The sequence below is a fragment of the Balaenoptera acutorostrata genome, chromosome 11, assembly GCF_949987535.1.
Source record: "Balaenoptera acutorostrata chromosome 11, mBalAcu1.1, whole genome shotgun sequence".
NCBI classification, from domain to species: Eukaryota; Metazoa; Chordata; class Mammalia; order Artiodactyla; family Balaenopteridae; genus Balaenoptera; species Balaenoptera acutorostrata.
The window spans coordinates 31,358,542-31,374,014 of record NC_080074.1 but is presented as its reverse complement, the minus strand read 5'-3'; the positions used below and the strand labels follow the sequence as shown (position 1 = coordinate 31,374,014).

The window sequence follows — 15,473 nt, the reverse complement described above, 5'->3', positions numbered from 1 at the left end:
TTGAATTTTTCCATTATTTCAGAAGTCCCTCAATATATTTCCTACCCTCATTATGTTCTGCTTTAAAACCCACTACCAGAATGAAACTCAGCTCTCTAGTTTGAGGGCACCATGATTTTGTACTTTCTGTTGCATTTCCAGGTTCATGCTGGTCTTTGGGTCACAACAGAAACACTGGACCACCTTCTTCAGGAAAATATAAACAAGGAAATCTTCTAAGGAAATCTAAGAGAAGGAGTTCACTATAATTATTTTTAAGAAAAGAAAAATAAAATGTAATCCCCAGGCATACACATCCATAAACCCAGACAGAAGCGAGACGGTTGCACAATAAAAAAACAATATTCTGGGGCTTCCCTGGTGGCGCAGTGGTTGAGAATCTGCCTGCTAATGCAGGGGACACGGGTTCGAGCCCTGGTCTGGGAAGATCCCACATGCCGCGGAGCAACTAGGCCCGTGAGCCACAACTACTGAGCCTGCACGTCTGGAGCTTGTGCTCCACAACAAGAGAGGCCGCGATAGTGAGAGGCCCGCGCACCGCGATGAAGAGTGGCCCCTGCTTGCCACAACTGGAGAAAGCCCTCGCACAGAAACGAAGACCCAACACAGCCATAAATAAATAAATAAATAAATAAATAAATAATTAATAAATAAATAAAATTAAAAAGTGTTAAAAAATCAAAAAAAAAAGACAATATTCTAATCGTAACTAGATAAACTTTAATACCCTATCTAATACTTTCAGAATAGTTTGTACAATCCAAGCGGTATGTAATAGTATACTTAAGTGATGGCACTGACTTAAAATTCCTGTCTGAATGAGGGAATAATTTTCCTGCTAGCTGACACTAAGTAGTTAGCTTGCTGGTGTAAGCAATGTCTCAAAGGAGCTGTGACTGCTTTAAGAATAATCTTTAGTAATGACAATGTAGAGAAATTTAACTTATTCAAATTCTGTATCTCAATGAGGGGTGACAATCTTAACAACACAAACCCTTCTCGAGTTGTCATGGTGGGCCAAGTACTTTTAAGAACTTGGTAAACATCCTTTTACATAATCCTCACAACGAGGTAGGTGACTATCATTATCCCTTTTTTACAGATGAGGAAATGAGGCTTGGTGAGGTGAAGTAACTTGCCCAGAGTCACGCAGATGGAAAGGAGTAGAGCTCCATGTTTAACCGGGTCTATCAGACTCCACAGCCTGGGCATTTAACCAAGAACCCAGCGCTTGGAGAAGCTCTGGGGATTTACTGATTATCCCCATTGGAATTACTTGGGGACCTTGTTAAAAACGTGTATTTCTACTAAGTTACATTCTCTGGAGTGAGACCCAGGAATCTGAACTTTTGATCACTTTCTCAGTCAATTCTGATATACGTGGAAATCTGAGAAATACTGCACTCTGCTACTGCCTCTCAGTGCGTACCCGAGCTTACTTTAGCGCTTGGGAGCAATTTTTAAAACTATAACAGTAGGAGGAACTTCAGTAAAGCTGCTACACAGGTTGCCATCAAGAACCAGAATAGAAAAAGAATTTCTGGCAAACTTTAATTATAGTTTCATTGTGAGGAAAATAACTTAAAAAACTTAAAAATTCACAATTTCATTCTGCCCCTATTCAGAAAGAAAAAGGAGATATAAACTTGTCCTAGACTGTCATTTATTCTACAAACATCCCACAGATTAAATAGGGAATGAATCAATGACAGGGTAGCCTTGAACACAAAAAGAGGAAAAGGTGACAACATCAGTGTTAAAATATAGCATTTTAAATGGAAACTTCTAAAGTGCAGCTCAGATTGTGCACGTCACATGAAAATGCTCTTAAACTCTTCTACCATTTGTATAAACTTAAGCCTGGCCCTCTGGGAAACTGCCCTAATGGAAAAGAGCATGGCTGCAGAGGCCGACTGGAAGTCAGGCTCAGCCAGGCTCTGCTGCTTACCAGCTATACCGCCTCAGCAAAGTTACTCAACTTCCAGTTTCTGTCTGCATAAAGAGGGATGATATTTCACAGGTAGTCATTTTTTCCCATCCTCTCCTCTCTGATCACCTTCCAACTCATCCTGTGAAACCCAAGAGCCCACCACCTTCCAAGAGGCTATTGAGTATAGATCCACCATGCTTCATGCTCTGTTTCCTCCCGTCATGACCAGGAATTTAAGCCTTCAGCCCCTCTGGTCATCAATTACCCTGCACTCTCTCCCATAATGCTCCAGATAGCCCCTTAGCTGACCGTGGTACCCATGCCTGCTCTCCTTCCCCAAAGCTACCACGGGCCAGAGAAACACCCACTACATGATCCCTCTTGTATACACATCCTCCTCTCTGAAAGTCCTTCCTCCTACTAACCTACTTACACTTTGACTCTGCTTGGGGACATCAAGTTCCCTGCAACCCTTTCAAGCGACAATCATTTTCTCTTTCACACTTCACCTACCTCAGGTCACAGTCTTTCTCTCCGTTCTAACTCCTGGTATTATCAGCTCATTCAACAGATATCTCACCCCTACCACATGTAAGGCATGGTGGGCGGGGCGGGGAGAGTCCTAAGTAATGATATAGGCAAAATCTCTGAATAGGGAGCTTAATTTTTTTTTTTTTAATTTAAGTTTGTGTGAAGCTTTATTTCATTTAAGTAACTTCTTTGGGTTTCAGTAGACGCATTGTTTTAATGAACATTTCAATAAACGCAAAATCAAACATGCTGGCAGGTCACAAACTTGTCTGAAAATTGCAGGAGAGCTCTTGACTCAGGCAGCACTTTCAAGTGATAAAATCTATATTGCATCTCAGACACAGGATCTTAATGGAAGAAAATATCATCTTTCTCCAAAGCCATATGAACAGTACACCTATCACCGTTCTCCCAGCAAAGTCTGCTTTAGCCATGACAACACCCAAAGCAAAGACCAATGATTATCTTGCCAGCACTTTTCCATGTGCCTCTTTGTGCCGAGCTACTTTATTTGTAAAACAGGGAGCCCTGGTATAGGCTTAAATTTAAGCAGAGAAGAGGGAAACAAGTCAATTAGCAGACAAACATATCACTTTAAATTGTGCTAAGAGACATGAAAGATAAAGCAGGATGTCACATGAGAATTTTTCATGGGCATAGAATACTTTATTCAGATGAAGTAATCAGTGGCATTTTAAGTGGAGGCGTGAAGGACAAGAAGGAGCCAGCCAACCAGAGTGAGGTGGTGAAGAATATTCCAGACCAAAGGGACAACCAGGCCTCTCCAAAGACTTTTTCTTCCCTGCTTCCTCAGCAGCCCATTCCATGGTCAAACCCTGGATCTTGTCCCCAGCAGAACCAACACTTCCCTGATTGCTGAATGAAACCCACTACCCTTTGACAACATGCTTTTCTTATAGCTTCTTTTCTGGATGAGCTTCTAACTCATCCAGAACTCCAATCCACTGACCTATGTTCTCCACTGAGGCTCTCTTTCACTATCTTCATTTCACTATCTGATTTATAATCCTCACTTCTCTCCTTATCCAGATTATAAACCCCTTCTTACACATATATTCAATCCTTTGACTTTTCCTCCTTCCTTTAAATTCCCCTGGCAAAATCCCAGTCACTCTGCCTTTTCTGAGACTATATCTGTGCCAGTGAGAATTGCTAGACACACTCCCAGGAAGACTGGAAATACTATAAATTCATGATCGCTAATTGCACACGGATCTTCCACACTGCCCGGTGGTGCTCAATTCTATAATAGTTCCCTTCCCCACTCTTTCTAATGACTATTTAATATCTTCTTCTCTCTCCTCTACATTTTTACTCCACTCTATCTACACCTTGGCTTTCATAATACCTTACTATAATCGGTTTCCCTCCTATTTTTCCGACTATTCCTTCTTTGATTCTTTTGTCATTTCCTCTTCTGATCCAAAGGTTGGAGAGCCTTAGGACTCAGAAATGGACCATTTGCCCTCATTGTTCTGTTTTTCCCAGGTGACCTCATCTATTCCCATGACTTTAAATACCATTTGTATGCTAGTAACTCCCAAATTTCTCTCTTTCCCAGGCTATCACCTAGTTTGAAGACCACCATCCTAGCCTGAACCACCATCATCTCCTGCTGATAGTACTATAATAGCTCCTAATTGATTTCTCTACTCACAGTGGTTCAAATCTCCACGTAGTAACCAGAGTGATCTTTTTGAGGTATAAATCAGATTGTATCATTCCCTCATTTAAAATCCTTCAACAAATTTCCATGACTCTCAGAACAAAAGCCTAAAACATATCCTCTTAGTTTCCTGTGGCTGTCATAACAAATTACCGAAAACTTGGAGGCTTAAAGCAACAGAAATTTATTCTCTCACAGTTCTGGAGGCCAGAAGTCCAAAATCAAGGTGTTGGCAGGATCACACTTCCTCTAAAGGCTCTAGAGATTTCATTCCTTGCCTTTTCTAGCTGCTGGTGCCTCCAGGAGCTCCTTGGCCAGTGGCTCTATCATTTCAATCTCTGCCTCTGACTTCATGTGGCCTTCTCCTCTTAACTCCTCTGTATGTCTCATTTTAGGGCCCACCCAGATAGTTCAAGAGGATCTCTGCTCAAGATCCTTGAATACATCTGCAAAGACCTTTTCTTTCAAATAAAGTCACATTTACAAGTTCCAGGGATTAGGACATGGACATATCTTTTGGAGGGTCGCTGTTTAACCCACTATAGCCTCCAAAGACTTAACGCAAGCTGCCTCCGCGTCCCCCTGCAATTTCACCTCCCAAAGCTCTCTTTCTTCCTTTGTTTACAGACTCTACCCATTCTGGCCTTCTTTTATTTCCTTGATCAAGGACAAGCTCTTTCCCACCCTTGATTTTTGCTTATTCTATTCTGTCTCTAGTCTTTGCCTAGCTAGCTCCTCTTTCAGGTCTTGAGTTAAATCTAACTTCCACAGAGAAGTGTTCTTTGACCCCATAAACTTAAGTACGTCGCCCCAGTTTTCATCCCTCAAAGAACCCTGTTCCTTTTCTTCACAGCATTTGATTGTTTTCCAGTTTCAAGTTGTATCTGCACATGATTTGTATGTTTACTTGTTAATATCTGTCTCTATCACTGGACTGTGAATTCTTCATACCATCATAAGAAGCACACCTGTTTTGTACATCTCTGTATGTACACCCAAGCATAGGACAGCACCTGACACAGAGCAGAATTAACTTTAAAAAAAAAAGAGTACTAAGTAAATAGAGTACCTCCTATTCCTTTTATGAAGAGGATTAGATAAGTGTAAATAAATGGGTTAGAATCATGATCAGACAGCTGAGGACACTGCTGGCCTGCAGTAGACATCCCTCCCCAGCCAGCCTGGGAAATGGTCAAGTTGGGCACAAAAGGAAAAGTAGTATCCGACTACTAGCAAGTTAGAAGGAGTTCTCTAGTCTTCAGTTCTGCCACGGACAATTATATACTCTAGGAATTCGTTTCACCTTTTATAATAATCTCTACCTCCTGTTGAAAAGGATTGAGGTTTTTTTGAAATTTTAAGAAAAAATTCCAATACAAACTGGTTTCCACCTGCACCCTCATATGAAGCTGGGAGATTCACATATTTATCTAACTTCCTTAATTCTGCTGAATTACAGCATGACTCAAGTATCAATAAATACTGCTGGCCTGTTTTAAAGTCTAGTATGCACAGAGGGACAGAGAAAAGAGCAATCTTTTCTGAGACACATGAAATTCTCCAGCCTCTTTTTCTACCCTAAAGTTTTTCTTTTTAATTGAGATACAATTCACATACCACAAATTCACCCTTTTAAAGTGTACAATTCAGTGTTTTGCCCAAAGTTGCACAACCATTGTCACTATCTAATTCCAGAACATTCTTACCGCCACCACCACACCCTCCAAAAAAACCCATCCTCATTAGCTATCATTCTCTATTCCTGCCTCCCCCAGGCCCTGGCAGCCACTAATACTGTCTCTACGGATTTTCCAGTTTTTTCTAACGTTCATGAAACTGAAACACAGAGAGATGAAATGATTTGCATAGGGTTGCAGTCACTTAGAAACTTACTAGCAAGATTATATTACTCATTATTAGGAAGATCATAACATGTATATTTATAGTAACGTTTTAAACTGTACATAAAAAAAACAAAAGATCAGTGAAAATATGTTTAGCTTGACTACACATATCCTAAATGTGGCTATAAGACATCTGATCTATAAAGTGGAGTCCTTAGGCTGGTGATGCGCAGGCAGTGTTTCAGGCCAGGGGGAGGCAGGGGTGGAGGGTGTTTGGCAGGAATCACTAAAAGAGGAACAAAGATGCTGCTGGCGGACAGGAATTGCACTTAGGGACAGGGTGATGCAGCGAGAAGGTTGAGGGAAATGGGAAGCTATGTAGTTTACAGGACAGACATATTTCTTTTCGGCCCAGGGTTCTGAAATTTGTGCTAAGGTGCCCACGTATCCACTTGCCTCCTTTTATCGTGTCCCCAATTTGCCCCAGAGATCTCCGATCCTTTCCAGTTTGTTTATGAGTAGTTAACGCATGAGCAGTGTTAACACCACTTCAGAATACTTGCTGGTTAATGACACTTCGCAAAATAATACATGAAAGTCAACTTTTAAAAATATTCTACTGTCTGCATTGTCAAGTAAGTAAAATAATTACAAGCTTAACTTACTTCTATTACCATCAATAAATGTGTACACAGCAAGAGTGACCCCAGAGACTAAAATCATCAGAATCCATTTGCAAAAATAATTAGGCACACATTTTATTTTATATGTCTTAATCAATATTGCAAATACCATTAACAAAAGGAAAAAAGGATGGAAACCGCTCACCACACACACAAAAATTCATCGTTCAAAAGAGATTAATCTGAACCTCAACATTCTTTGTGCTCATTTTAAAACATTATTAAAACATCAGTAGAAAAGGACAAACAAGTCAAAACTAAGTATTTTATTAATTAAAATCGAGACCCTAAACCAACTAAAATTACACAACTGAAAATTAACCTCCTATCATCACCTAGAAAAGTTAGATTTGCCAACATATAATGAATACTCAGGAGCCTGCTACTGGGTGCGTAGACAAATTTTCTTTTACAAACAAGTTATTTTGAGTTATAGAGATCCTGTAGATGACTACATTATCATTTTTTTAAATGGCTGCTAAAAATGACTATTTAGTCAACCTATTCATAGAACTGAACACTAAATAACATAGTGACCATTTAAAGTCGAAACTTCTTGTCCACCAAATTTTTTATAAAACTGTTTTTAAGCATGTGAATTAACTTAAAAGATCAACTCTTAATTATCTACTGCAAAAGAGAGCTTTGGTACCAATAAGTTAGAAGTAGGCAATCAAAATATAGTTTGTAGTTTTACAGTGTATTTTAGGAATTAAATTGGAAATGCCTATATATGAAAATTGGGTCTCATTCTTCTGTTACCTACATTACTGTGAGGAATGAACAGCCCACTGATTCCAAATTACTGATATAAATAAAACACTAGCCTAAAATTTTTTCCAAAAAGGTTAATAGGTCACACCCTGCAATTTAGGCAAAAGGTAAATAAAGAATTAAGCGCTTTACTTTTCAATGCTCCCTTTTTCTTTCGATGGGAGCAGCAAGATTCTAGAATAAAAATAATTCCAGTAAGTACATTTAGAATATGTCAGTCTTAGTTTCCATTTGATAGGGGGCTAAGAAGAACAACAAAAATAAATAAAAAGAGAAAGGGTGATTTTAAAGACGAAAAGGCAGACTGAGCAAGGGGTGAGGGTGGGTTTAGGAGCATATCTGCTGCCAATTAACCAAATCAGAGCAGATTACAAACCCTCCTAAATTGTACCCAGGGCCATGCACACTGCACATGGAATCTGGACAATTCTTTGCTACATAACATACAGAAAGTTATTAACACATTTTTATTTTAAGAAACAAAAGAGAAACAAAATGTTCAAAATACATAGCAATTTTACTTTTTGAAATGGTTATCCTACAAACTTTTCTTAAATTTAGATTTTGCAAAGTTCCTACTCTCCAAGTCAAGTAGACACCGAAAACAACTTCCGAGTACTGTGGACTGATGCTTTATGGAGCATGCATTTTTCACAAATCTAGACCACAATGAACTAATTAAGATTTAATTCTGAATTCAGCCTGTGATTGAATCCTGGATACAACATTGGAATAAAACCAGTAAAAATAATTTTTTTAAGTATGTTTACTTCCTGCATAATTTAGTTTGGAAAATATTCATATTCTTAACCCAAAAGATTACTTTTAGAGTTTGAAAGATTAAAGATAAAAAACAAAAATTGGTTCAGCAATTGTCAAAATAAAATGAATACAAACAGTGACCACAACTTTCCATTCAATCCAAAATAAACCATTTCAGTTGAGCTCAGCTCACTTAATTTTTAAAACCATTTCTTTTTTCCAGCTTCATAACTGGACTGAACGTTGCTCAACAACATTACCTGCGTTAGCAGGGAGGAAATAAAAGTGTTGTAAAGATTGCACAGTGACTGAATGTCCAAGCATAACATTTCAGAGCTGGAGGGATTTTCAAGACCTGCTCCAGCACCCACATTTTACAGATGAGAAACTAAGGCCCGGACTAAGTCAATCAAATGACTTGACCGAAGTCACAATCATCGGCTGAGCCATTCATTCATTCATTCAGTCAGTCATTCACCCACAACTACTGACAGCTGCCTAAGCACCAGGCTCAGGGTTAGGTGCAGAAAACAACCTGGAAGGCAGCATCCACCATTGCCAAGGCTACCTTTTCCCCTTGTTTTCTTAAAATTGATCCTTAAAAGTCCTAATCAGCAAGAACTCTGTAGGAGAGTTCCGAAGCCTTTGTAGAAGTGGGCCCACTTTCAGTTTCACACATTTCAGTAAATGCAGCTGTCCTCTATTGTGTTAATTTTAAGAGATTAAGCATTTACTTTAAGTGATTAAGCATTAACAAAGAGAAGCACAGTATTTTGAATGAGTCCCTCTCCAATACATTCATAACTTAAGGAAGTGCAATCAGAAAATGCCCTACACACACAAACAAGTTCAAAGAGAGGACAGCTTACAAAATCAGAGTGATGTGAGGTATCAGTATAGATCAGTTAAGTCCAATAGCTCAAGTTTGCAGTGTGGAATGTAAATATCTCTCATTTCATTCAGATATGGGTATATTTTTCTGAGATGTCTGTATGTTAAAAAGACCTCTAAACTCACATTCAAATTCACATCTAATGACACATATGTCTAAACCAGGTCTTTCTCCTTAAGATTAACTTTCCTTGATTTCTATTTGAGTAAAGGAAAATTAGAATTAAAAAAATAAACAAAACCTAAAATTGAATGTGCTGGCTAAAGGAAATTCAAATTCTATGTACAATAAAAATAGCAATAGCTCAAACTGCACATTTCTGAGTTGTTTTTTTGTTTGTTTTTGTTTTTTTTTTTGATGGGATGTGCAGTGAACTTACCCATCAACATAAATCACCCCTCGTTTTGCATGGACTTTTATGTTCTTTAACATTAAGTCTGGCACTTAAATGTTTTGTGTATCTCAAGACAAGTTCTTTCAGAAGAGACCATATTGACAAAGCTCTTAAATAAAACAACCCATAAGTAAGGCACTTTGAAATATTAAACAGCAGTTCTCTGTGTACCCAGTTTCAGTGTTTTTACCAAAATGATCCACAGCTTTTACAGAGCTCTCGCAGATGACTGACCATTGGGTGAATGCTGATAAACTCAATCTTCACTGAGGCTCTCTGAAGGCTCTTTGACGTTCCTCAAGCTATTGTCAGCTCAGGACGAAAGTGCTGTTATGCTCTTCTATTTCTCAAACTTCCAGATTTGATTTTTATCTAGAGCATCACAAGTTCGCATTTGAACATCAGGTCGGCCCTCAGGTGTCCGGTAAGCACTAAGACACAGTCCTGAGTGGGGATGAAAAATGGTTCCATCTTCTTTAAAATACCAAATAATGTTTGCTGGAACAGGAAACCCATCTTTGGGACAATTTTGCATTCCCACGTGACTTTTTTGCTCAGCAACCTCTGCACATAACTCTGTCACTGAATTAAACCTTATTTCTTTGTTTGAAGTATATTCAAAGAATTGATTGCCTCCTTGACCGTGGCATCCAAACAGTGAAAGGTTAGCACCTGTGGGGTTGCTGTCAGGAGAATTATAATCTAAACATTCAGAAGAGATCCCAATACTGCGAATAGCTCCGTGCCAGCCTGGCCTATCCTCTGGAACATGTAAATTAGAAAACACATTTTTCAAATACCAGTCAAAGCTCTTGCACCTCAGCCGTTCTCGTAGTAATTTTCTTTCAGAAATATCACCATAAGCTTCTTTCCTTGCTGGAGGGTTTCGATTGTAGAAATGCTCTTTGTACCCGTCCATCCACACTTCCGCTGCCCGAGCAGTATTCTGCAGGAAGTTGGGACGAGCGTATGGCGCCCGCTTGGGGAATACGTGGCCCACGTGAGAACAGGGGTGGATCTCCAGTTTACCTCCACACTGCCACACCCTAAAAGACAGCTCCAGATTTTCACCTCCCCACACTTCCATCCCAGTGTCATAAGTTCCAAGGTACTGAAAATATTTTTTGCTGACAGCAAACAGTCCTCCAGCCATGGTGGGTGATCTGATTGGGTCAATTCTCGTTTTCCTCCTCTCCCTTTCGTGTTTGGGGACAGAATGCCACTGGAACGTTAGACGCCAGTCAAACCCACCAATCATCGGCTCCCCAGTCTGCATATAGAATTCAAAAGTATTCCAGTCAATGGTGTCTATAACCGGACAAACAATTGCTGTTTCATCTTTAGCAATCCTTTCCAAAAGTGGCTCCAGCCAACCAGTATTACACTCACAGTGACAATCCAGGAAAGTGAGGACATCCCCAGTGGCAAAAGTGGCCCCAATCAGACGGGCCCTAACCAGCCCCTCCCGCTTATTTGTTCTAATCAAGCGGACTCTATCGAGATTGCTGATGTAAGTTTCAAGTTGTGTCTTCAAATAAACTCTGTCGCTCAAGTCATCGACTAAGATGATCTCCTTCAAAAGGACTGCAGGAGAAGTTTCTAAAACACTGTGGATGGTGCGGAGCAAAGTCGACCAGGCTTCGTTATAGAAAGCAACGATAACAGAAGTGGTGGGAAGTCTCCTATAGTTAAATTTCTTGGATTTACACTCATACATTCTTTTATCCTCTATGTGGCGGTGCAGGGAAATCCTGTCACTGAGGTAAATATTAATGGCATATCTCTCAATGAGTTCTTCTTGCTGCTTCAGTTCACCCTCCTTGAGCTGGAGTTTGCTGGCTTTCCCCCACTCCCCAAGTGCATGGGAATCTGCAGGGGGCTTCTCATAAAGCGGTCGAGACAAATCCACTGCTTTCTTCCCGGAGTCTGAGAGCTGTCTTGGCCCCCGCTCCCTGGTAAGGCCGGCTCCTGGGGAGGCATGGAAAGTGGAGACGGAGAGTTCCACCAGGAGATAGGCCACTGTTAAAAGCGCCAGCAGCAGGCAGCTTTTGCCTGCCCACGTCCACCTCACGGCCATCCGGATCCTCATGGCTGGGGCGCGGACGCGGCCACCAGAGTCACCACGCAGGGGAAGGGCTGCGGGACCCGACGCTGGAATTCCGGGCTCAGGTAGAAGCGAACTTCCCAGCAGGTCCCTCCTTTCATGCAGGCGCTCGGCTCCTTTCCAGCCGCGGGGGCTCCCCGGGGGTCACCTAAGACCACCCCGTGCTCGGCCTCCGGAACAGCCCCAACGCCTCTCTCCCCACTTCCTCCTGTTGGTCTCACAACTTTTCACAAACTCTCCAGCCAACACCCCACCCTCCCCAAGCCGAGGACAAACTCCGCCCCTTCCCACTTACTCCTCCTGGTGGTTAGTTCGCGAAAGTCGTCGGCCAGGCCCAGGCCTACAGGCGACTCTGCGGGGCCGGGCTGGGGGCCGGGATAACCAAGGTATCCCCGGCTCGGGCCCACTCTGGCTCCGAATGCATCTCGGCCGCTTTCAACACCACCTCCACCCACAGGTCCTCAGTGGTTCTCGCGGGGGCCCGGCGTGGACAAGAGGCAAGGGTTCCGACCGGTTGAGCGTCTCATCACAAAAAGAAAAAAAGAAAACTTACCAAGTTGTTTGCCGTCGGGACTAAAGTCCACGGAGGTGATCGCCGCTTTGTGGCCCTTAAAATAACGCTGCAGAACGGGGTCCTCCTGGGAAGGAAAGTTGTCAAGTTTTGAAAGCAGATGCTGACCTTCAATTTGGAGGGTCGGGGATCAAAGCTGTCCCCTCCCCCGGGGGCCGGCCCGGGAACGGCCGCATCGAAGGTGGGTGTGCGGAGCAGGAGCGCCCCGCGCGAGCACACGCGGCCACCGCTACAGGGGGACGCCGAGCGCCAACTTCCCCAGCAGAGCCGGCCGAATCCTCCACTCGCGCTTCCCAGAACCGAGCGCACGCGAGGGACCACCTGGGCAGCTCCATTGAAATGCACGTTCCGGGGCCCCGCCCGCTGGCACGCAGTCACAGGTGCGAGGCGGGGCCCCGGCTTCGGTACTTTTCAAAAACCTCCCAGGTGATTCTGACGCAGGCGCTCCACGGAAACCCTCAGAGAATTCTGGGGTCCATGGAGCTGCCGGGGCTGTCGGAGCTCCGGGACTCCGGGAGGAGTGCCCGGGAGCTCGGCCAGGGTTCTGCGCTCCCGGTGTCCCAGAGGCAGAGGACGAGTCACCGGCACCCCGGGGCGAGAGGCGAGGAGCTAGCGGCTCGGGACGCAGCTGAGGACGTCTGCCTCCATCTCCCGCCAGGTGCGGGCGCGGCCCCGACCTGGCCCCCCAGCCGGCGGGACCGGCTCCGGGGAGGCGTACCCCAGCCCGTCCTTACCGGGGCGGAGGCCATGGGGGGAGCGGGTGGCTCCTGGCTCCTGCCCGTGTGGGGAATTGGGGGAAGGGAGGGGGCGAGATAGGAAGGGGGACCGTGCGGCGCCCGGAACCCTCCGCCCGGAGCGGCAGCGCCTCCCGGTCACTACAACAACGGCCCAGTCAAACCCCGCGCTCCAGACATGGCCAGCCGAGCCCCGAGGCTCCGCCCGCGCCGTAGAGAGCCTGGCCTCCGCCACCTGGCAAGCGGGAAGCCCCGGGGTCAGGTGCCGGCACACATCAAAGCCAACGTTTACTAACACCTGCGCTCCCCCCGACTTGACACAAGTAGGAGGGTAGTAACCGGGATAGAAAAGAGACCGATGGGTGGGAGAGGGTAATGAGCCTGTGATCGATGCAATCAGAGTTCTATTACACGTTAAAGAGACAGCCCGCGCGAATTTCAAGCTGGTTCCAAACAGCTTATGACGCACAAGAGAGTTTGATGCGAAATGGGGCCGCTTGCTATTTATTAATATACCCAAAGAAACTAAACCTCTGGAGGACAGGCTTGAATTTATTTAATCACTAGTTTTCACACAATGCCTGGCTTGTTATAAATGTAGATGCTGGATAAACGTGATGAATGAATTAATGTTGTGCATCCACTTAATGTTTTTCTGCTGTGCGTTTTCTATTCCAATCTCATTTGCATACGCGTTAGAGCAGCAAATTGATACAGCAGCATATTTAAACTTTTTAGGAAGACTTAGAAAGAAACATTGTTTTGTTTTGTTTAAATTATTGGGCAACATAGTAACAGTAGGCTTTGCTACAGTAGGCTTTGTTACACACAGTATCATTGAGCTTCAGCAACACTATGAAGTTAATAGAGTTACAAAATGTTACCAACCTTTACAAATTATAAACTTGATTCTTAGATATTTTAATTTAATTATCAAAGATCACACAAACACAGCTCTTCCAGTTCCAAGTCCATACCCTTTTTTACCCTGCTTCAAAGCTTGAAGGACTCAGCTGAAAATTACATACAGAATAAAGATTCTTGGCAGCATAAGATGGCATAATAGACCACAGCTGGTAATATACACATTCTATGCAAATGAAAGATAAACTATACACCAAAATTACAGATTAACTAGTTGTCTAGTGATAGAATTTAGTTTTAATGAATACTATACATAGCAATCAAGCAAATAGGAAATAGCTTTAGACTTCAATATTAGTTCAAGTATATGTTTGTTGAATATCTCCTGTATATTTGGCTCTGAGGAGTACAAAGGTGAATGAGGTATTTTCCCTGCCTTTAAGAACTCAGCAATCTAGGTTTCTGAGTCTCATATTTTAACATGCATAATGATGATTTAGGGCAGGGGTCCCCAACTTCCGGGCCGCGGACCGCTGCAGGGCCGCGGCCTGTTAGGAACCCGGCCATACAGCGGGAGGTGAGCAGCGGGTGAGCCAGCGAAGTTTCATCTGCCGCTCCCCATCGCTCCCTCGCTCACAGTACCGCCTGGACCTTCCCCCCACCTCCCCCGCCACACATACACACACCCGCCCCCCGTGGAAAAACTGTCTTCCACAAAACCGGTCCCTGGTGCCAAAAAGGTTGGGGACTGCTGATTTAGGAGACCTCATTCCCCAAAATGCTGAATCAGCATATAGGGGGTGGGATCGAGGACCCTATAGATGTAATAAGCCCCTTAGGTGATTGCCATGGGAGTCTCAGCTGTGTACATTGAGAAACATTGCTCTAATTTAGGAGGTGATGTGTCCAGATTGTTGATACCAGCAACTTATCAGCAAACTGTGGCAGGACTCTAAGCTTTGCTACTTATTCCCAGTCTAGGTTTGACTTTTTTAAAAAAAAGAGCAATATATTTAAAAATAATGCTGGATGCTGGTGGGAATGTAAAAGGATATAGCACTGTGGAAACAGTTTGGCAGTTCCTCAAAAAGTTAACTCTTAGGGCTTCCCTGGTGGCGCAGTGGTTGAGAATCTGCCTGCCAATGCAGGGGACACGGGTTCGAGCCCTGGTCCGGGAAGATCCCACATGCCGCGGAGCAACTAAGCCAGTGCGCCACAACTACTGAGCCTGTGCTCTAGAGCCCGCGAGCCACAACTACTGAGCCCACCCGCTGCAACTACTGAAGCCTGTGCGCCTAGAGCCTGTGCTCCGCAACAAGAGAAGCCACCGCAACGAGAAGCCCACGCACCACAACGAAGAGTAGCCCCCACTCGCCGCAACTAGAGAAAGCCCATGTGCAGCAACGAAGACCCAACACAGCCATAAATAAATTAATTAATTTAAAAAAAAAAAAGAAAAGCCAATGTTTACAAAAAAAAAAGGGTACACAGCTAGGAAGTGGCAGAGCTTTAGATTTTAGTGGGTACTTGCAGACTCTACCTCTTAATCACTAAGTCATGATGCCTTTTTTGTGGTTGCAAGGGTATGATAAACGTAAAATTCTGTATCCTACCTAATGCTTTACCAGTTTACAAGTTTTACAAAAGAAAAAAATGTAACACCTCCTTTATTTCCATTCCACTGTCCTCATTTATTACTCCCA

At 43.3% G+C, this 15,473-nt stretch overlaps 2 protein-coding genes across 5 annotated transcripts in view; both read right to left on the bottom strand.

Annotated features, from left to right (window-relative positions):
* The window catches only part of POC1B (POC1 centriolar protein B), a 135,734-nt gene extending 122,653 nt beyond the window's left edge, over positions 1 to 13,081 (bottom strand). For all 4 annotated transcript variants that reach the window (XM_057556679.1, XM_057556681.1, XM_057556680.1 and 1 more), the window contains exons 1-2: positions 12,907 to 13,081; positions 12,155 to 12,239 (exon numbers count right to left, since the gene is read on the bottom strand). In XM_057556679.1, coding sequence (XP_057412662.1) covers positions 12,155 to 12,239; positions 12,907 to 12,921 — 100 coding nt within the window. In that variant the 5' untranslated portion in view covers positions 12,922 to 13,081. The remainder of the gene's footprint in view (positions 1 to 12,154; positions 12,240 to 12,906) is intronic.
* On the bottom strand, positions 6,735 to 11,847 carry GALNT4 (polypeptide N-acetylgalactosaminyltransferase 4). The gene has a single exon (XM_007165909.3). It carries the CDS (start codon positions 11,584 to 11,586, stop codon positions 9,838 to 9,840), a length of 1,749 nt encoding a protein of 582 aa, XP_007165971.1. The 5' UTR covers positions 11,587 to 11,847; the 3' UTR covers positions 6,735 to 9,837.
* Positions 13,082 to 15,473: the final 2,392 nt, after the last annotated feature.

Coding starts and splice junctions, on each gene's coding strand:
- GALNT4 (XM_007165909.3), bottom strand. CDS start 11,586: ATGAGGATCCGGATGGCCGTGAGGTGGACGTGGGCAGGCAAAAGCTGC.